Source organism: Apium graveolens, chromosome 2, assembly GCF_009905375.1.
Source record: "Apium graveolens cultivar Ventura chromosome 2, ASM990537v1, whole genome shotgun sequence".
In the NCBI taxonomy this organism is placed as follows: Eukaryota; Viridiplantae; Streptophyta; class Magnoliopsida; order Apiales; family Apiaceae; genus Apium; species Apium graveolens.
In genome coordinates this window covers 83,939,334-83,961,828 of record NC_133648.1, presented here as the reverse complement: position 1 = coordinate 83,961,828, position 22,495 = coordinate 83,939,334, and the positions used below count along the sequence as shown (strand labels likewise).

General features: G+C 34.0%; 2 protein-coding genes and 1 long non-coding RNA gene across 4 annotated transcripts; 2 read left to right on the top strand and 1 right to left on the bottom strand.

Moving 5' to 3' along the window:
- The first annotated feature begins 1,284 nt into the window (after positions 1 to 1,284).
- LOC141707594 (uncharacterized) lies at positions 1,285 to 9,719 on the top strand. Of its 2 annotated transcripts, XM_074510831.1 has the most exons (17): positions 1,285 to 1,351; positions 1,569 to 1,689; positions 1,807 to 1,895; positions 2,068 to 2,218; positions 2,324 to 2,462; positions 3,199 to 3,292; positions 3,733 to 3,870; positions 4,592 to 4,692; positions 4,796 to 4,909; positions 5,565 to 5,788; positions 6,942 to 7,000; positions 7,095 to 7,280; positions 7,369 to 7,492; positions 7,589 to 7,644; positions 8,195 to 8,340; positions 8,469 to 8,633; positions 9,227 to 9,719. In XM_074510831.1, the coding sequence occupies exons 1-17, from the start codon at positions 1,300 to 1,302 to the stop codon at positions 9,524 to 9,526; spliced, it is 2,259 nt and encodes a 752-aa protein (XP_074366932.1). In that variant the 5' UTR covers positions 1,285 to 1,299; the 3' UTR covers positions 9,527 to 9,719. The 2 variants fall into 2 exon arrangements, with proteins under 2 accessions (XP_074366932.1, XP_074366931.1); XM_074510830.1 differs by lacking the exons at positions 1,285 to 1,351; positions 1,569 to 1,689; positions 1,807 to 1,895 and having other exon boundaries at positions 2,103 to 2,239.
- A 5,679-nt stretch (positions 9,720 to 15,398) lies between these two features.
- Positions 15,399 to 15,938, top strand: LOC141706001 (uncharacterized). Its single transcript, XR_012568565.1, has 4 exons — positions 15,399 to 15,463; positions 15,543 to 15,608; positions 15,703 to 15,771; positions 15,865 to 15,938. It is a non-coding gene; the product is annotated as an uncharacterized LOC141706001 (long non-coding RNA).
- Positions 15,939 to 18,879: 2,941 nt separating this feature from the next.
- Positions 18,880 to 22,309, bottom strand: LOC141691012 (protein FAR1-RELATED SEQUENCE 5-like). Its single transcript, XM_074495765.1, has 4 exons — positions 22,210 to 22,309; positions 21,361 to 21,464; positions 19,075 to 21,192; positions 18,880 to 18,939 (listed from the first exon to the last, which is right to left on the bottom strand). The coding sequence occupies exons 1-4, from the start codon at positions 22,307 to 22,309 to the stop codon at positions 18,880 to 18,882; spliced, it is 2,382 nt and encodes a 793-aa protein (XP_074351866.1).
- Positions 22,310 to 22,495: the final 186 nt, after the last annotated feature.

Sequence of the window (22,495 nt, the reverse complement as noted above, 5' to 3'; positions counted from 1 at the left end):
ACATATTACTTTTAATACTCGAATAATTTTTAATAATATATTTTATCTAAAAATTATTAATATATTAATATAGATTTTCTATAGTTGAAAAATAAATTGAAAAATATAATAAGTTATAATAATATATGTTTTATGATAATTTGAGACTTGACTGAAAATAAATAATATAATATATAATATATTGTTCACGGGACTCGAATCTTGAACCTGTAGAAATTGTTAAAAATAAATAATATAAAAATTAAATATAATATGCCGTTGAAGGGATTCAAACCCTGAATTTATGAGAGCAGTTTAAATATTAATATAATTTTTTTTATCGTAGGTAACCCGCATCCGCTACCCTTTGGGTGCGCACTGGGTAAACCCTACGAGCTCACGTAATAGCCTGCAAACCACATGAAACAAGGTAAACCGCATTTAAGCGACAAGTTACATCAAGTTCCATCAAACGATTACCCTCTATCTGTCTTTAAATCCGACGATTGTTATTTATCATACCAAACAACTGTACCGAACAACCGACCAACTACCAAATAGAGGGTGTTCTGCTTATAATAGTATACTAGCATATAACCCGTGCAATGCACGGATTGCTTTTAACACTCAATAATTTTTAATAATATATTTTATAATATAATTTTCAAAAGTTGAAAAATAAATTGAAGAACATAATAAGTTATAACAATATATGTTTTATAATAATTTAAGACTTGACTGAAAATAAAGTAGAAATTGTTAAAAATAAAAAATATAAAAGTTTAAATTTAATACGCTGTTGGCGGGATTCGAACCTTAAATTTATGAGAGCAGTTTAAATATTAATATAATATTATTTTATTATCATATCTCATGGTTTCCATCTATCTGTTTTTAGATCTGACTGTTGTTATTTACCGTGTACCGAGCAACCGACCTACTAAACAGAGGGTGTTCTACTTATAATAGTATAGTATAGACATCTGTTATTTACCATATCAAATAACTATACCGAACAACCGACCAACTACTAAATAGAGGGTGTTATGCTTATAATAATATAGTATAGATAGATAGATGGATGGATAAATAGATTTAGATTTCTAACATTTTTAACTATTTTGGGAACAATTTTATATCCAGAAAATTTATTACTCCCTATCAAATTTAATTAATTTTCCGTTTTACCGTGAAACAAATCTGATATTTTAAAAGCTCTAAAGTAAAAACCGATTTTAGAATTTGAGCTTTAGGTCATCCACACACACATATACAGAGAAAGGTCATAAGAAACCTCCCATAAACCCCCCAAATAATAAAATGGCAGCTCTTCAATTGCGTCGTTTTCGACAAATCTCTCGATATCTTCCAGGTTATACTTCTATTTCATTATTATCTCTTATTTTATTTCTTTGCTAATTTATGTTTCTTCTTGTCATTTTCAAACTCTTGTGTGCTTCGATTTGTCTTAATGTATATGCAGTGAGCTGCGATTTACTTTGCGATTTGTGTGTGTTATAAATGAAGCTGAAATTTAGTTAATTTGTGATTTGAGTAAAGTTTTAATAGTTGTTGCATTTGATGATTAGGTTATTTTTATGGACTATCCACTCGAAACAACCGCTTACACGCTCTCCCGATTTCATTTGCTAGTGTAGTATGTCCCCCCATTGATGACTATGTTAAAGAGAATTATTTTGATTTGCGGAGGTGAAGTGCTTGGTTTTTTTTAGTTTGAATTATATATTTCTGTTCCTTGTGTATCTAGATGTTACTTGATTTGGTAGTTTGTTTTGGTCAGCCATTCATTCGGTAGTCTTCTTTCAGGTTTTCAACTGTGTCTCGGAAAAAATACAAGTCTGTGGATGAAGATGGCTTATTGTCGTTCATCGCATCTAGTTTAGACAAGATTGAAGGTAATTTAAATTTAGCTGTTTTGAAGATTTTAGTTCGTTTGGTGCAGTCCAAACACATTTTTCTAATTTTAGTCAGCAATGTGCGTGGCGTGTGTAAATGAGTGAAAAAAATGCCACTGAGATCTTTTCTCTCAACATGCTACTTCAGTTTAACATTTTGACGTGAATGTAGGCCCTTCCCATTATTGGTTGAACAAATTTGAGGGCAACAAGGAGAAACCTAAAAGAGATGGCGTTTTCTTAGTTCTTGGTGGTGCATTTCCGGAGGAACTAAACAATGAATCTGTTATCATGATTGAACATGTAAAAGCACTTCAGCAGAGGTAGAGGAATATCATAGACAGGTTGCTGTTAGCTGCTTAGATTTTTACTAAGCTTTTATTCAATGAAACATGTTACTGACTATACCTTGAATACCGTTTTTCCAGGTATCCTACAATTCATGTTATGGCTTTTCAATCGAACGAGTCCATTTTTTCTGATGAATTTACTGTGCGATTACTCGAGAGTATAATGAGAGAATTCATTACCTTCCCCATTCTGTTGTCGACTAATAATTTTCCGGAGGTGCGATACATGTTAGTTGGTCTTTAGAATTGTTTTTCTATTAGCAGCTTTACCTATGTATTATGTTTATGTTCCTAGCTGATATTCTAATCACTTTGCGATTTTCTAGTGCTTCAACTCCACAACCTTAAGGTTCATTTCTTAAGCTTGGTTTTACCATAATGTAACAGTTCAATTAGGTTGATGTAATGTAAGTTAACCTTAGACAATTACCCCACTTTTTTCTTGTCAGTTATTCCCAAGATTATGCTAGTGCAATAAGTGCATGAGCTAAATGATGTGGATTGGGGTGCACACGTGCATAGTCAAATTGTACGAACTGAACATAGTAGTTTGTCACTATGTGGGTTGTGGTCTGATTGACATGTGTGGGAATATGGATACTTTGAGCTGAAAGACAAATATTTAAAGACAAATATTTAATAAGTTAACTTGGAGAGTAACTCAGTTTGGGCACGTAGAGAAGTTGTGGCTTTACTTAAAATAGATTGGGGAGGTAATTCCTCTCTTGCAGGCTGCAGCTCATAGTGATTTATATTTTCCATACATGTCAATGAGACCACAAACCGTCCCATTCGTAAGAATTTGACCATGCAAAAGTGCACGTAATGCACATTATAAATGGTAGCCTGAAACAATTGCTTTGATGTTATATATTAATTATCATATTTTCTTACGAGCACCTTTATCTAATTTTTCCATTGCACACATTCTACCTTTATCGGTTTGTTTGTAGGTATTAGAAGGGGCATGCTATATCTTATTTGAAGGTTTCAAATGTCCTCAGATCTTTAATGAGAAGAATGTAGATATTGGTATTATTGATAATGGTATGCCCACTCTTTATTTCGTTTGTTTCGTCCAATTAGGAATTTCAGCAATTTTTTTTATATTTATCTATTTCTCGGCATACTATTTCGAGTTCTTCAATCTCCAAAACTTTTCATTGCGGTATTTATAATTATAGCTCGTTATATACTTGACAGTATGTATGTATTGTGGCATATCCATATACTTATTTAACTGTTATTTTGTTCAACTATATTTAACCATTAAAACTTTGATTATCAAGTACATAAATTGTTTACAATATCTAATTATCTTCATCGGACTGTCTATATCCGTAATAAGGGACAATGTCTTATCTGATGTTTTCTACATTTCTTTTCTTGTAAATCTTCTTCATTTTTACACTACCTTATTTCCTCCTTGGTTTATAAAGAACAATCTGCTTACTCATGTTTTCTTGTCCCTAATGTCATATCCACAGCCATCATGAAATTAAATGTGCAACAACACAATAACAAGATCGTTAATAAATTGGAAAGCAGTTGGGTAAAGCCATTTCAAGTCATCCCGGAACCATTTTTTTGCTCTTCGTTGCAGAACTTATTTCTTTACTTCCCAGGTAAATGTTTCCTTAAATATTCACTTTTCCAGCAATTCAGAATTTACAATCATGAGTTTATTTTATTACTCCTTTTTACTATATTTTGGTGTCATGGTATTCTTTTTGCACTATGGAATTGCACTTGGACTTTTGGCTTTAGTGTATATATTTTGTTATTCTTGTCACAGTTAATGACACAAGGGAACATGCAAAGAGTCTCACGTTCTTGCTGAATCTAATCACATGTCTTCTTATGTTACAATTTAGCACAAGAGATATACACATCTTGCTACGAAGTTTTAGTATGACAGAAAAAAGGATGATGGGATATGTAGTACGTAGATTTTCTTTCAGAATTCCATTATGTATTCTGTTTAGAAATAAAAATTGCCAACTTGCTTGAGCAGAAATCACACTGTTGATAGCTAGATTATGTTACATTGATCTCAACTAATTTTTTCTTATGAAGTATGCTCAATGTTACAACGTTTTATTTCAACCTTTGCATTTCCCTGTTTGGAATGTTCATTCTGAACCACAGTATGGAAATGCTATATAACCGATTGGGATGCATATGTGAACATTTGAAGTTATTGGAACTGTCAGACTTACGCTATTTAAAAGCGGAATCAATCATTGATGATACCTGTAAACCTTGCCAGGACATTAGTTTTGGTGAATTTTGTTGGATAAAATTATATCTTACAATTCTCCAAATATGTGATTTGCACTATTGCAGGCTGCATTGCAGTTGATGAAAGCAATGAACGATTGTTTCTTTCAGACAGCAATCACCATCGCATTATTGTATCAAATGGCCGTGGAGAAATTTTAGAAAGTGTATGTATGAGATTTAAATTCACTAATCCATTCAGTAATGAATCTGAATTATTTGTTATCAAACTCGAAACATTATCCATTCAGTTGCCGCTTCTAATCTCAGATAGGGGCTTCTCCCGGTTTTGAGGATGGCGAGTTTCAGTCGGCCAAGTTAAACAGGCCTGCAGCTTCGTTCTATCATACTGCCGAGGATTGCTTATATTTTGTTGACTCAGAGGTATAGCCTACAATCTCATTGACTTTGCTTTCTTGTATGGCCATTTCAAGTCTCTTCATAATGTTATGCGAGGGTCTCTTCATTTTAACTGTGCAACTGATAAACATATTGAAATGTCATTCATTATGCTGAATTATTAGCAATCTAATTAACACTAGATATGCTAAGTTAACAAAGTTGTGAACTTCGAGAAATTAGTATAAATTTATGTTCTATAACAGAGCTAAAATCACATGTTAAAGCAGATAAAAGTGTATGTACAATTGAAGGAAACAATATGTATTCCATGCCTTCCCCGAATTTACGAGGTCTTATTTACTATTAAATAAGAATTAACCACTTGATACCGGAGCCATGATTTGAAGCTTTAGACATTGTTTTTTAAAGCTGACCAGTAATTGAAGTCAGACTACGAGGAACAACAAATTAGCTCACAAATGGTATTTTTTTGGGAACAGAGTGTGTTACAAACTTTGATTTATATGTTAAGGCGTGTTCCATTGGTATTAATTTCTTTAATCTTACTCTTCAGCCTTGACTCCAAATTTGATTGTCCATTTCGTTTGTTGATTTTATATTTCTGTTCCAAATTAATTACTCAATTTTTTTAATCAAATCTTACATTATCATGTTACTTGCTTTTTTCACCATCAAGAACCATGCCATCAGGAGAGCTGACATGGAGAGAAGGATTGTCGAAACATTGTACCCGGCGTGCAACATTAGTAACAAAAGATACAGTTTGTGGAGCTGGATCGTGGATAAGATTTGGCCTAGCAATGATCCTGTCATAAAATCTGATACATATGATTCAAAAACCATTTTGTATCCTTGGCACATGATGAAATCTGTTGATGATCTCTATATTCTCACACACAGGTAATGTACATATCATATTAATTAGTAGAAGGAAGTAATTAGTAGGTTTTTGTATCCTCCTGCAAAAGAGTTTTCTTTGAATATTATATATATATTTGTTTACAAGGGCGGCATGCCTCTACATTTCGGGAGTAGTGGCAAAAGATTATAATAGCTAGTTTTCCAAATGGTGAATCAATACTTTGTTATGTTCTGTTCTTTTCAATATTATATATATTTTATATGCATGTAAATTGTAATTGCAATCTATACATCCGATGAAGTGACTAGCGGGGATACACATTTCATAGTAAATGAATGCAAAATCTGTTGAGTGTGTTTCAGGATGCAATCCAAGATAATAATTGCATCGAAAGAGTAATTAAAATGTTCACATTCGAAAAATATATTGATATGCAGGTAATAATGTTTGCAGATAATTAATATAATTGATAAAGGAGTGAGACTAAGAACTTTGATTAGTTTAACAAAATTTGTAACTGGAGGGCTATAGCCATCTTAAGACCGGGGATTATGTTGTAGTTATTATGATGTTATTTCTAGTTGTTATATGAGGTTTATTTTGTTGTGGTAGGATAGGTGTCGGTAGTAATGTATTTTTAAAATTCAAACACAATCTTTTCATATCCTATATAGAAGCCTGTCACAGAAAGTAATGCAAGATACAATTTTATATTATATTAAATTTTTGAGTGAGACCTGCATCTTCTATTGTTCAGTATCTCGAATGTTACCGTGTCTTACCCTATGCCAACCTTTTTGTGTAAATTAAGAATGAAGGGACGGGAAGGCAAATTGTTTGGCTGAAGTCAGCATAAAGTCAATCTTCTTATGGATCCATTGAAGCTTCCATGGATGTTTTTGATCAGAAACATGAATCTTGATTTTTTCAAGACCTAGAGTTGCTCCTTTTAATTAATTCTTACTTCCTGTGCTGTTCTTTTATACATGAGTTGGAGAAAGCAAGCAGAAAACTGATCATATTTTTTATCTTATAGAAACATAATTGTAGTGGAAAGTGAGTTGAGTCATTGTTTGGCCTCTTTTGTCTATTGTAAATCACAAGTATATAATTTAATATGGAGCACAGAGTATGATAATACTATTATGTAGTTCAACCGTTATGATACTTACAAAATTAGGTCATTTGCAGCTTGGAAACTTTGTGGATTATGGACCTGGCTTCTGGGGATATCAAAGATGTTGTTAAAGGTATGAAATGTGTCCATAATTGTTGAGGCCTGCTTCTTATGTATATCAGTATATGTCAATTTGGAACCGTGTCTAACTTGTTAAGTCCCGGAAGGATTTTCAAAAATTTGGGAGATATGTGGACAAATGATCTTAGAGAAGTCAGCCCTCTTGAAGCAGATGCCACTAGAATGGTTGCAGCAGCAGGTTGGACCTGATTGTCCACTGGAGGGGGTTCAGTATGCTAGTCTAATGTCATCAATGGCCACATATCAGGACGATGTAGTTGTCTGTGATGCAGGTTCACAATTCATATTTACATTGCTCTGTTCTTTTCTTATCAAATTGCACATTGTACCAATAAGTTCTAATAGGACTTTCATTTGAAGTTGGTCAGCGTTTGTTAAAACTCAACAAGACATCTGGATCAGTTGCAAGCTTCCAATTCTCAAATTTTGGAATTCTTGGACTACCTTACTGGTGTTCATATTCTTTGGAGAGAGTTTATGCTGTGTAAGTAAAGTTTCCCCCGACACTGTGCTGTTTTGGTTCTTATGTTTAGCGCACCATTATCTGTACATGTCTAAAATTATACTGCTGATCTTGTAGTGGTGCACAGACGTCTTGTCGAAACGATCATATTCAACAATTCAGCTTGTTGCCTGGTAGTTTTCTGTTTAAGTTTCATTATATTAATGTAAAAATTGTACTCCCTCTGTCCCTCCCATTTGTTTACACTTTCCTTTTTGGGATGTCCCATCCAATTGTTTACATTTCAAAACTTTCCAAAAATAGTAAAGTTTTTATAATTTTTAAATTAACTACATCCACTATTTTCCTCCACTATAACCACTTTATACATATAATATTAATCGGTCCCACTACTTTACTTATTTTTTCAACTTTTCTCCACTACTTTATCATTTTTCTTAAACTCCGCGCCCCACCCAAATGTAAACATTTGGGAGGGACGGAGGGAGTATTTGATATTAAGAACTGTCTCTACTTGGCAATTACTAATTCTCAACATACTTTTTCTGAAAATGATTTTCCTTCAAAATATGTCCGCCTTTTATTTCTTAATAAATATACTCGATGGTTTGTTAGTTCCTTTAAACTAGAAAATAGAACATACTTTGTGATGATACAGATAAGATTTTATGTCTGACATGACAGGGCAAACGAAAATTTGTTTACTTTTTTTACTTTCTACAGGTAGAATTGACATACAATTGATTGTCGATATTCCCGAAGATACTGTTCTTGTAGAGCCATTAAAAGAAGATTATGTATGGTGGCAAGCAAGAGGGACTGCTACTGTAGTGCCGGAAGCAAAGAAAAAGGAAGAATCTTTGGAGAAGGTTTTTACCAATTAAAGTGTTTATTGATTTGAGAAATCATTATATTATCTTTATACTCATTTTTATATGCGTTCATTTCAAATATTAGTAAGATCCTATTACGTTGTTTTGACTGCGGATTTTTGCAGGTTGGTGTTGCCCAGCAGTGGTACAATGAATTAGATGATCTTGCTGCACTGACACCTGAGGAAAAATTGAGCACAGAGAAGGAAGAAATGATTTCTGATGGTGAAGTGCAAGAAGGAAGAATTTGTATTAAAAGTGCCATAAATACAAGCCCAGGGACATGTGAGGTATGTTTTTTTTCCATGTGCATACCTCAGGCTTTTGGTTTTTATATAAGCAAGCTAGAAAATGAGCTCTTCATTGAAGTGTCTCTATAATAGTTGTATATTTTGTCTAAAGAACCGTCCTTGCTGACAACCGGAAAAAAAAGAGGTTATGGATCTTTTTAAATGTTAGTTCGTCTTTTTTACCTTTTCTCCTAACTATAAAAATATATTCTCCAACTCAAACAAGCTGAATACCTATGTATTCACTTGGGTCCTGTATTAAAAATTTTATGTAGTTAATCTCCTAACCATTTCCGAGCATACTCTTTGCCCTTTGGTTATTTTTTGGCCTATATGATGTGGCTAATCATGAATCAATAATCATTAATGAATATGACTAATCTTGAGAAATGTGTACTTAAACAATTGAATATTCCAAGCCACCCCATTTGATGAGGTTTTGTACACCTGCCAGCGTTTGGCTCACTGTTAACATTTTATTGTATATCTACAAGACTATAACCATGTGATCTTTCGCAGTTCAAATATGTTACTTGTAAATTATGTAAATTTACTACTGCTTTTAATTATAAATGCATAATTGATGATTCCAGGTTATTATTAGTGCGGCAATTTATCTTAAATTGAAAATTCTTTCTACCTCAATCGATGACAATCAAGAGAAGTACGCATCCAGGATAGCACATCATCTTGGTAGCAAGAGTGGCAGGAGCAGAAGAGATCAATGTCTCCAGCAGCTATTGACATCAAATACAGATGTCCGAGATCTAATATTCATGAAGCCTTTAAATGTGAAGCTTCTGTTTGAATGCCTCAACCATCCAAAAGCAAAAAATTCGAAAGATATCATTTTAACAAATTCCTCTATAGATGTTAACGTCAGTTTAACTTGAGATTTATACTAGGTATTTGATTCAGGTGATTGTTGTAATATCACTGTTGTAAAAAATGGTTATTATATTTTTGGTCTTACAGATGAAGAATATAGTGTTTCAAGCTAGGAACCAGTAATCAGTTTGTACCTTTTGGTTTCAAATTACTCGGATATTGTAAATAAAAATGTTCAATGAGTTTTGGTTGATGTTCCTTCTATTACAAGTTCTTAAGCAGCATCTAATAGTGCAAATATAATGCATCTTTTACCATCATTGGATCAATAACCTTTGCCTGTAACGTTTTGATGTGCCTAGGCCTCAGGTTCCCAGATTCTATATAAACTGTCATTTTACACTAAATTGAGGATTATACTTGCATAAAACTTGCAAAACTACTATATTATTGTGCTATTAACTATGTCACTTGACCTGTTTGCGAAATTTAACAAATATTTTTCAGAACTGCTATAATGTTGTGTTATAGTACTATCACTCGACTTTTCTTCGAAATTCAACAAATTGAAAGCCTTGTTTTTTGTCAGTAAGAGCACCTCCAAAGTTAACATCTAAAACTGTTAGTTATAAGCATTTTTACTCCACTGGCATTAGCTATAACCATTAGTTATATTAATAATATTATTCTTTTTATTAATTTTAAATATATAAATAAAAAAGTTTAATTATTTCTTTTTTTTTAAAGGAGTTTAATTAATTATATTTTTTATATTAGTGGAAATAAAATAATATATTTAATAAAAAGATATTTTTTATAATATTATAACATTTTTATATTTATATCAATATTTTAAAGTAAAACATTATAAAATAAAAATGAGTAATTATTATGAACATTACTTACATATAAAATAAAATATATGACTAGAACATATATTAATATATTAGAATTTTTATAAATTTAGTTAACAATAAATTATTTATCATACTTAATATTACATAACACTTTTTTATAAATAAAAATACATCTATACATCTATATATATAATAATTATGAAGATATATACATCATGGGTCCCTATCCACAGCCATAGTTGGATAGGGACCCTATCCAACCAACAAATCAGGACCATTGAAATAAAAAACGAATGGTTAGGATCCGCTATTGTCGCTATGTTTCATTGCGAGGGCGCAATGAAACATTGCGGGAGTGGCCCACATACTCCATTCCTCTTTTTACCCTTTTCCTATGTTAATTCATTTATCAATGCTTTTTTAACTACATAAATATTAATTTAATAAGATATTATTCTTAATATTTCTGATTAAAAATATAATATTTAAAAAATATTATAAAATATTTTATAATAATATTAAATATTATATTAAATATTTAATATTCAATATTTTAAAAGTATTGAAACATTAAAATGAAATTAATATATTTAAATATTTAATAATATATATTAAAATAATAAAGGAAAATATTTTTGATATTTAAATATTTTAATTATTCAATATTTTTAATAATAAATGAAAATATTTGAATATTTGAAAATATTAATAATGTTAAACATTAATAATGTCAAATAAACACAAATATTATACCTCCGCAATGTTTCATTGCGGTAGTCGTTTTCCCTTACACACAGACACAGAAACTCAGGCACAGATACTCGCATATACACGCAGAAACTCAAAAACAGACACTCAAACACGACCATCAGCGACATTGAAGCGATTTGAGACAATTTCAATCACAACCACTCCACTGATCTTCTTGTTCATCAGGTATACAAACGATTTATAGCTATACACACACTTATACACACGATTACACCAACACACACACGATTATACAATGAGTTTGAGTTTGAGTGCGATTTTATTCGATTACTATTCGATTTTTTTATGTGAATGTGATATTTGTTCGAAATTATGTTGATTATGTGATAATTAGAGTTCGAATTAGGGGTAAATTAGTTAATAATTAGGTTAAATTAGGTTTCGAATTAGGGGTAATTTAGATGGGTTTTGTGTGTATTTTGTAGTTTTTTTTATTTTAAGCTAATTTTTTTATTAATGCCAATGAAGTGTTTGATGAAAGTCCTCTGAGAATTAGTTTGCTTTTTACATTAGTAAGTAGCTAAAGAGTATCATTCTTAAGCTTGAGATTTTTTACATCAGTTGTCTAAACTGTTAAGGTGTGAAGTACAATATTTTAAGATCATTGCTTGAATTCAAGTACAATTTATCTGACAGTAAACTTTGTTTTTTGTTGCATTCTGGATAGAGTTTTTATGTCCACAAATTGTGATAATGCAACTCTACAAGATGGCATTCCACTCATTAGAATGTCATTTATTTATAAGAACATAGTAAGAATTCTTAAACTTGTCATTACCTATATCTTCTGCAGTTGTTGAGACACCAGATTGATACAAAAATATTGTGAATATCTTATTCTAGTATTCTTTGCCATTCCTCACTAATTTCTTTCTTCATGTATATCTAATAAGAGAATCTTTAAAACAAATGTATAACCAGTTATTTAACCAAGAATTGTGGAATCATGCTACATTATCTAATCTTATATCTACTACTCAAGTCATAAGAGTCCATATAAATAATATTATCATTCAGAAGGTGTGGGATTGGTGTTGTTAGTGACAACATTGAAATTTCTACTCAAGATTCTCAATGCTGGTTCCATGGCTAAAGAAAGAGCCACAGTTTTAGTCCAACTAAAATCAGAATTTTGACATATCGAAAACTGGAGTTTCAAAACACAGAAGTAGCTGAAGAGTGTCATTCTTAAGCTGAAAGAATGTTTGTTTTCTTTTTCGTAATTACTGTTTGTTTGGAGTTGTACTGATGTGCTTTTTGGTTTAAAATATTGCAGATACTATGGACATGGAGTGTGGACCTCTTGATCGATCCTTGCTGACTATGCAGGACCGCCATATTAGCAGTCTGATCTGGGAGGGCGGGGACAGGAATACCGTAGATGTTAGACAGCTGACAGCGAGGATGGTTGAGTGGCATATACTTCCAGATCAGCAGGCTCTGTTGGATGCATATGGTTTTGGGGCGTTCGGCAACCCCCGAGTGGTTCGGCAGAATGACATCAGACTCATTACGGCCTTGATTGAGAGGTGGAGGCCAGAGACTAACACATTCCATCTGCCGTGTGGGGAGATGACTATTACTTTGGAGGATGTTTATATGATTCTGGGAATAACCGGTTACTGGCCGTCCTCTCACCCAGGGCGAGCTTGAGCACCCGAAGGCGTGGTTCATGAAGAACTGGGAGGATCCGTCTATGTCAGAGCAGGAGCGCAGGGAGTTCTATAAGGATGGGCTGCATTTTAACCAGCTGAGGAACCGGTACGGGGCGAGAGCTGATACCAGAGATATGGATGCTGCTCAGATTGAGGTGCAGTGCAGAGTGCATACACGAGCCTATATGTTATTTATTATTGGAGGCGTGCTTTTCCCTACATCTTCGCGGGACGTGGTGCATCCCCGGTATATGCAGCTGCTGATGGAGGAGTCGGAGATTCGTGATTATGCATGGGGTGCAGCTGTTTTGGCACACTTGTACAGATCACTGACTTTGTCGGCTGATAGGTCTGTTCGCACCTTTAACGGGTGTAGTCTGCTATTGATGTTGTGGGCTTACGAGAGATTGGCACCCGGGAGGCCGGAGATTGCGCCTCAGCAGGAGATGCGGTGGCCGAGGGCGTGCGCGTGGGCCGAGCCAGTGAAGGTTAGTAGAGTAAACCCCCACCACCATACACGTAACTACCGGGGTGATTTGGACAGTTTACAGCTACACTAGGTGACATGGCAGCCGTATGCCAGACTTTACGAGAGAGAGGCTGATCATGATGATGTTGATGCTACTCATTTCCCGGTGTGCCGTCATATGGCTCTTGGTCGTATCCCGCTGGTAGCATTTGAGATCATTGAGTACCAGTATTCTGATAGGGTACTGAGACAGTTTGGGATGTGCCAGCATATACCGGATGATCCGTTTGACCACGCTGTTCTGAGGTTGGAGAGACAGTCTTCTTTTCAGTGGCCTCACCGTCTTGCTATGCATCAGCAGTATGTTGCCGAGTGGGAGAGTTATGTGGCTACGGGCGGGCCGGAGATTGTTGAGGGCGGGTTTGTATCTTTCGCCGAGTATATGCAGTGGTATAGACGGGTAAGTAAGATGAGGATCGCTCGTTGTGTACCCCCTAAGGGCGATATCATACAGCCCCGTGACTGGTACCCTCAGCAGATGATGGGTGATGCGGTATGGTATTCTTCACTTGTTTCCAATTGTAGTCTTTACCTGTTTTCCTACAACTATTTAGGTTATTTTCCCGTGAATTATCGTTAATTCCCTACAACTTCTTGTAAAATGGATTAAAAATGAAAATAAGGACTTATTTAGGTTAATTTCCCGTGAATTATCGTTAATTCCCTACAACTACTTGTAAAATGGATTAAAAATGAAAATAAGGACTTATTTAAGTTAATTTCCCGTGAATTATCGTTAATTCCCTACAACTACTTGTAAAATGGATTAAAAATGAAAATAAGGACTTATTTAGGTTATTTTCCCGTGAATTATCGTTAATTCCCTACAACTACTTGTAAAATGGATTAAAAATGAAAATAAGGACTTATTTAGGTTATTTTCCCGTGAATTATCGTTAATTCCTTACAACTACTTGTAAAATGGATTAAAAATGAAAATAAGGACTTATTTAGGTTATTTTCCCGTGAATTATCGTTAATTCCCTACAACTACTTGTAAAATGGATTAACAATGAAAATAAGGACTTATTTAGGTTATTTTCCCGTGAATTATCGTTAATTCCCTACAACTTCTTGTAAAATGGATTAAAAATGAAAATAAGGACTTATTTAGGTTAATTTCCCGTGAATTATCGTTAATTCCCTACAACTACTTGTAAAATGGATTAAAAATGAAAATAAGGACTTATTTAGGTTATTTTCCCGTAAATTATCGTTAATTCCCTACAACTACTTGTAAAATGGATTAAAAATGAAAATAAGGACTTATTTAGGTTAATTTCCCGTGAATTATCGTTAATTCCCTACAACTACTTGTAAAATGGATTAAAAATGAAAATAAGGACTTATTTAGGTTATTTTCCCGTGAATTATCGTTAATTCCCTACAACTACTTGTAAAATGGATTAAAAATGAAAATAAGGACTTATTTAGGTTAATTTCCCGTGAATTATCGTTAATTCCCTACAACTACTTGTAAAATGGATTAAAAATGAAAATAAGGACTTATTTAGGTTATTTTCCCGTGAATTATCGTTAATTCCCTACAACTACTTGTAAAATGGACTAAAAATGAAAATAAGAACTTATTTAGGTTATTTTCCTGTGAATTATCATTAATTCCCTACAACTACTTGTAAAATGGATTAAAAATGAAAATAAGTACTTATTTAGGTTAATTTCTCGTGAATTATCGTTAATTCCCTACAACTACTTGTAAAATGGATTATCGTTATTTATTTGTAGTTAGAGAGTGCTATGAAGATGACATACATGATCCACATGCGCGGCCCTCCTAGTTGGTTCTATGATGTCATTCCCGATTTTCTCGTACATTATGATCGGGTAATGACTGAGTGGAAGGGTCTTGGATACAGTAGGCCCGCTTTCATCAGACCAAAAGATATTCAGCAGCCTCTTGTTAAGCGTCAGCCTCCTGCTGGAGATACACGTGAGGTAGACATTCATGATACAGCTCCTAGTAGCTCGCAATAGACAGCGCCCCCTATCTCTCAGAAGTGTCCTCGTGAGGTACTAATAACTATCATTCACGAACTTGTGATCTTTTTAATTTTGTCTATTGAATATGTAAATGACCTGTGTGTCTTTAATTTACATTAATGGCAGGATGAGACTGGTGGTCCTGAGGAGGATACCGCAGTACTTGTCCCCCCTAAACGTCCACGTGAGGTATAAATTTCTAACAAAAGCTTTCATTTCATGCATCGTAGAACTTCGATTAATATGTCTGTGTCGGCTGTAATTGCAGGAGGTTCAGTCTACTGGTGATATTCCAGCCACCCATGCTCCTACACATGTATCTATTCCCCCTCAGGTACAAATATTTTATAAATATTGTCCTCCTGTGCACTTACATATTTACAGCTTCCTGTGTTGAATAATGTTTATGTATTGGCTTGTAATTGCAGGTTGAGGTTCAGTCTACTGGTGATGTTCCACCCGCCACTGCTCCTACACCTGTATCCATTGCCTCTCAGGTACAAATCTTTGACAAATATTGTCCTCCTATGCACTTACACATTTTTAGCTTCGAGTGTTGAATATGTTTATGTATCGGCTTCAAATTGCAGGTTGAGGTTCAATCTCCTGCTGATGTTCCACCCACCACTGCTCCGACACCTGTATCCATTCCCCCTCAGGTACAAATATTTAACAAATATTGTCATTCTATGCACCTAAAATATTTTAGCTTCGTGTGTTGAATATGTTTATGTATCGGCTTCCAATTGCAGGTTGATTATACTACTTCAACACCATTCCACAGATCTATGACATTTCAACCTATTCCACTAAAGGTATTATTTGTTCCCTACTATGTCAACTAAATGGGATTAAAATGGATTAATTCCCTACAACTAGTTATAAATGGATTAAACTAAGTGTTAAATGTGTACTTAATTTATGGATTGCAGATGCCTATTACTCCAGAATCTTTAGAGGCCTCTTCCTCCCTTATCACTCCATATGTACATTTGGGCATAGGCAAGTCTTCTGTTCCTAGTGAGCTACGGGACATGTTTGATGTAATAACTCTTAACTCTTTTTTAAAGTAAATGGCCTTAGATTAACTAGTTCCAAATATGCTAATTGAGTTTTTGTTTATTTTGTAGATGGACTCAATTGAAGATTTGGCGGAGGATGCGGCGAAACGAGGTGGTCCTGAGCGGCGTGGTGATATGACAAGGCCACTAAAAAATCAGAAAGTGAGGTGGTTGTATCGGCATTTCTGGAGTTTAGAGGTTGATTACATTTGGCGTGATCACAGTGAGCGGGGCATTACTTATCCTCTTACACATAGCCAAGTAACAACTTTGCGACCAGAGTTTTGGGTGGAGGATGATGTTCTCAATGCCTATGGTGAGCTCTTGAGACTTAAAGAGGATAAACTCTGGGAAAAATGGGAAAAAATTCCCAGAACTGAAAGTTTCAAGCCCAGGCGGTATTTCATTGCTCCTAGCTTTTTCATGGCGATGGTACTTGAGTTTTGTCCTAACTTGAAGGTACTCTATTAAACAAATAGAAATGCTCCAACCTGCTTTTCTATAAACAGATATCAATTATGCTGTATAAATGTTAACCTATTTTTTGACTTGTAATTGTAAGCTTCTCCGAGTACCCTAAAAGGTGATTCCAAGAAGTCAATGGAGAGGTTCTTTAGAGATTATGCTAACAAGGGGGGTAGCTTGCCTCTTCAGTTTTGTGACTTTGCATTTTTCCCCACGTGTGATAGCTCTCATTGGTTCTTGTTTGTTGTTAATCTCAACAAAATGAGAGTGCTAAACATTGATCCTCTTAGGGACGACAAAGACACAATAGGGAACATCGCTCACCCCTTCCAGTATTAAATTATGGTAACTATATCATTCTTTAATTCCCTACCAGTAGTTTTAAATAGATTAATAATTAAATAATGACTTGTTAGGTTCATTTCCCATGAAATATCATTATGGTAACTATATCATTCTTTAATTCCCTACGAGTAGTTTTAAATAGATTAATAATTAAATAATGACTTGTTAGGTTCATTTCCCGTGAAATATCATTATGGTAACTATATCATTCTTTAATTCCCTACCAGTAGTTTTAAATAGATTAATAATTAAATAATGACTTGTTAGGTTCATTTCCCATGAAATATCATTCTTTAATTCCCTACCAGTAGTTTTAAATAGATTAATAATTAAATAATGACTTGTTAGGTTCATTTCCCGTGAAATATCATTATTTAATTCCCTACCAGTAGTTTTAAATAGATTAATAATTAAATAATGACTTGTTAGGTTCATTTCCCGTGAAATATCATTCTTTTATTCCCTACCAGTAGTTTTAAATAGATTAATAATTAAATAATGACTTGTTAGGTTCATTTCCCGTGAAATATCATTCTTTAATTCCCTACCAGTAGTTTTAAATAGATTAATAATTAAATAATGACTTGTTAGGTTCATTTCCCGTGAAATATCATTCTTTAATTCCCTACCAGTAGTTTTAAATAGATTAATAATTAAATAATGACTTGTTAGGTTCATTTCCCGTTATTTGCAGAAAAAGTTGATCCCATATATGCTCAATTATTTGCATCCATCTCGATTTCCATTGAAATATACCCGGGTTCATGGTCTTGATGCTCGACCCAAGCAAGATGGTGGCAATGATTGTGGTGTGTATGTATCCAAGTACATGGACGCTATGCTCAACGGGATCTCCTTGCCATCAGCTGTGTGGAACCCTAAAGTTGATGTACAGACTTTTCGCTATCGGATGGCGCACGAGTTATCAAAAGGGGTTGCTAGACACATTTCTGAGTGGGGCATTCGACAAAGAGAAGCGGGACACTAGTTTGTTATTTAATTAGTGACTTGTAGTTACTTTAGTTAGTTGTACATATTTTGCCCGGTTGTATTTTATTTAGATTGGTTGTATTTATTTTGGTTGGTTAGATGTATTTATTTTAGTTGATTTGTTTGTAGTTGGCATATCAAGGCCATTTTTTTAAGTTTGGTTTGGTTTGGTTTGTTTATAGTTGGCATGTCAAGGCCATTCATTTTTAAGTTTAGTTTGGTTTGGTTTGTTTTTTTTATAGTTGGCATGTCAAGGCCATTCATTTTTAAGTTTAGTTTGGTTTGGTTTGTTTGTAGTTGGCATGTCAAAGCCATTCATTTTTAAGTTTAGTTTGGTTTGGTTTGAAATTTTACAAGTTTTTGGTTGACTTAAAAATAAATAGGTCATGCCGGTTTTTTTATTTTACAGGTAAAGTTTAACTTAAAAACAAAGAGGTCATGCCGAATTTGTTATTATGTACTTTGAAATATTAATGAATTTTAATTAAATATTTTCAATGTTGTTAATGTTAGTACTTGTTGCCATTATTAATAATCCCAAAAAAAGAAGTGACTCCAAAAAAAATTTTGAAAAAAAGTTATTTTTGAAGATTTTTTTTTTCCAAAATTGGGCAGAAAGTTTTCTGTAAAACAGAAAAAGTTTTATATAAAAAATAAATCATTTGCAAGTGCAGTGACCAATATGCAAAATTCGGCAAAGCCCAGTTTAGGCCCGCAATATTTCATTGCGGATGCCGCAATATTTCATTGCGGATGCCGCAATGTTTCATTGCGGATGCAGCAATGTTTCATTGCGGGGGTAATCTGGGTTTTGCATAAATTTGGACGTCCTTTTGTTTGTGACCTTGGGGGATCTAATAACGGATCATCTTCTTCATCACTTTCATAGTCCTCATTTATTTTTTTCTCTCTCTTTTCTCCCGGAAAAGACTTAATCACATACTCCTTTTCTCTCTTGATCACGCTCATCAAGTAATTGTACCGCGGAACGGAGCAACTACCAACAACGGACAAACCTTGGAAAGCTTTACACAATCCACTATATCTTGCCGTTTGAGATTCTACAACATTACCAAGCATCCGAGGGGTACACGGTAGAGGTCCCGCAACTTTGTTTCCGTTTATTGTCCACCTCATTGTTACAAGATCTGGCGGTATCATCGTCTTTTGTTTCTTGTTAAGGTAACGGATCATGTGTCTACAAATCATCCCGGAATGTTCAAATTTTTTACTTGTACAAGAATAACTCCCGTCGATGGAAACCTTCAAGAAAAATTTCCTTCTATTAATCTCCGGCAAGGTGGACTTTTCTACCAAATACATCTTTGAAAGATAATCTCCACAACCTTTCATGCTTTTCACAACAAAAGATTGACTTTTTTGAAGCTCTTTTTGAAATCGCTTAAACATCTCTTTTGTGTATATCTTGGAGGCATGTATCTCCATTGACGAGTTTGAGAATAGTCTCCTTTCCTTGTACTCGGTGTCAAAATCGGCTTGAACCTCCCGTAAATATTGTGAGTCCAAAGCTTTTTGTGAATTCTCAATGAATTCTTTCAACCCGGTCGACGCTTTCACATACTCATCAAAAAATGAATTCATAGACTCGCTCCTTGAGGTGGTAGTCATACCGGCGGCAAAATGTTGTTTCGTGAAAGCAAAAACCCATTGCCGTCTAATTGCATACATATCATTTAGCCAATTGTGATTTTTAAAATCATATTTCTCTTTCAAGTCCTCCCACCTACCTTCAAATTCCGTTGGTGATAATGACTTGTAGATACATGCATTAAAATCCGTCTTGAACTCCGAGTATTGAGTATACAAAGTAGATAGTTTCTCGGGAAATTTGCTACTAATATGCCACGCACAATATGTATGGTTGGTGTTAGGCATAACCTCGAAAATGACATTACTTAAAGCGATGTCTTGATCCGTAATAATGGTAATAGGTGGCTTGTTATCGACCGCTTCCAACCAAGTCTTCAAAACCCATCTATAAGTAGTCTCTTTCTCGTCCCTTATAAGTGCAAATCCAAACAAAATATTTTGGTAGTGGTGATTCACTCCCGTAATTGGAATAAAAGGCATGTCATACCTATTAGTCCGATATGTCGAGTCGAAAGTCACCACATCTCCAAAATTCTTGTACGCGTTAAGCGAACGAGGATCAACCCACACCAAACCCTTAACCCGATTCTCCTCATCCACATCCACTCGGTAGAAAAAATTGCCATCACTTTGTTTTTGCAAGTCTCGTAACAAAACCAATCCACACTCCGCATCACCGGAATTAAAAACCCGTCTTCGAATGTCACGTATTACATTTCGTACGTCTTGAGCGGAAAAACCAATTTTTTCAATACCACCACACGTCTCACTAAGTAAATTCATCACTTTCGGGGTCTCGATACCCGATTTGTTGAATAACTCAATCAAAGATCGGGTAAACGGATCTATGTTGCGTGATCTTTGCATGAAATTTACCTTATCCGATGTAACCATAGCATGATTGTGCTCTAGGTTGACCTTGGTTACTTCCCATTTGTTTGAGCTTACTTTGTGAGCAACACACATACGAGCACGAAAACAAGTTCGAGGAATAACATCTCGAGGTCGTTTCCCTTTAGCCCTATCTTCAACTTCCAAGGGTTTTGGGCCCAATCTTCCACCCTTTCGACATATATACAAACGTGACGATATACCACCATTTCTTGAATGCTTATGACTACTTCGAATAATTACCTCGAACCCTATACTTCGACCATAACCTCGATAAAAACTTTCCGCTTCATCCAACGAATCAAACATCATACCAACACAAGGAACTACATCATTCATATTTCCAATAAAATTTTCATCATTAATTTTTTCATCATCATCGCCATTAAAAGAATCATTACTATCATCGGAATCACCGTGAACATCGTGATTCTTCCAACCGAAACCAACATCATCATCACTATGTGTTTTTCGCTTCCCCGGATCATTAACTTTATCTTCAATACTATCAACATCTATTACTTCATCAACATTAAAGATTTTACGATAAACCCTCTTTTTTGTGTGGGGGTAACATAATTAAAATCGTTATGATCACTAGATGAACTTGAATAATCAAATAAATAAGAAGGCATGGATATTGAATACTAACCTTTTTTTTCAGAAGAATAAATTTGAGCAGAATGTTAAGAAGCAGTAAAAACAGCAATGTTTCAAAAATACAGACATTTTAAGGTAGGTGTGTGCATTAAATGCACGGCCGCAATGTTTCATTGCTATGTCCGCAATGAAACATTGCGGCACTGTACAAACCCCCAAGCCAACAACTGTAAATATTTGCAGCTTAAAAAAAACTTTACAACGTACCCCAACAATGTTTCATTGCGGGGGGAAGTGTCCACCGCAATGAAACATTGCGGTTGGGTTGTTTATTTTTGTTATTTTCTTTAAAATTAGAAAATTAATCAAAAATAATTATAAAAAATAGTTTCTAGACTTATTATATTTCATTTAATATGTTAAATGTTATTTTGAAAATATAAATGTTTATAAGAGTAACTTAATAATAATATCAACGTCGGATCAATTATCTCATGCAATTATCTAAACAAAGAATTAGATATTGAGAGATTATTAGTGGACATGAGAAATTAGAAGCATGCGTGTCCTTTTCTATTTCGAAAGAATCCAGGTAAAGTGTCCATTTTTATATTTTTTATAGATAACGAAAATTCGATAAATTTTCATTTTTTTAGTTTTTCACATTTTCAATTTTTAGCATTATATTTGTTTATTAAAATTTAAACTTGATAAAATAAATTGGACAAGTACAAGAAAAATAAAACATTAAATAATTTATTTCATTCAAACATAAATGGAGTACATTCAAATATTTTTTCAAAAAAAATACATAATAACATTTTATGTCGACGAGAATGATCAAACTTTAACGGTGTTGGAAGAACCGCCTTTATCACCCTTATCGTCGTCTTTCTTTTTCTTCGACTTTTCCGCCTTCGCTTCAGCTTCATTTTCTTTTTTTTTTCTTGCGCTCAAGCGCCATTTGAATACGGCGGAGAGCTATTGCCATGTCTTCTTCTCCTTCGGGCCCGTCATAAGCCACACCATCGATAATTACCTTATTATTGTCATAATCATAGTAGAAAACCATTTTTCGGAAATTAGAGAAGATAATGTTGAAGAGAAAATGTAGAATGAAAATAGAGAAGAGAATATTGAAAAAAATGAGATGAGGCAGGACTATTTATAGGTGAAAATCTGAATTTTAAAATTCACAAAATTAAATTTAGCACAGAAAAATTTTTGCTGAAAAAATTCATTTGACTGTTGAAATAGC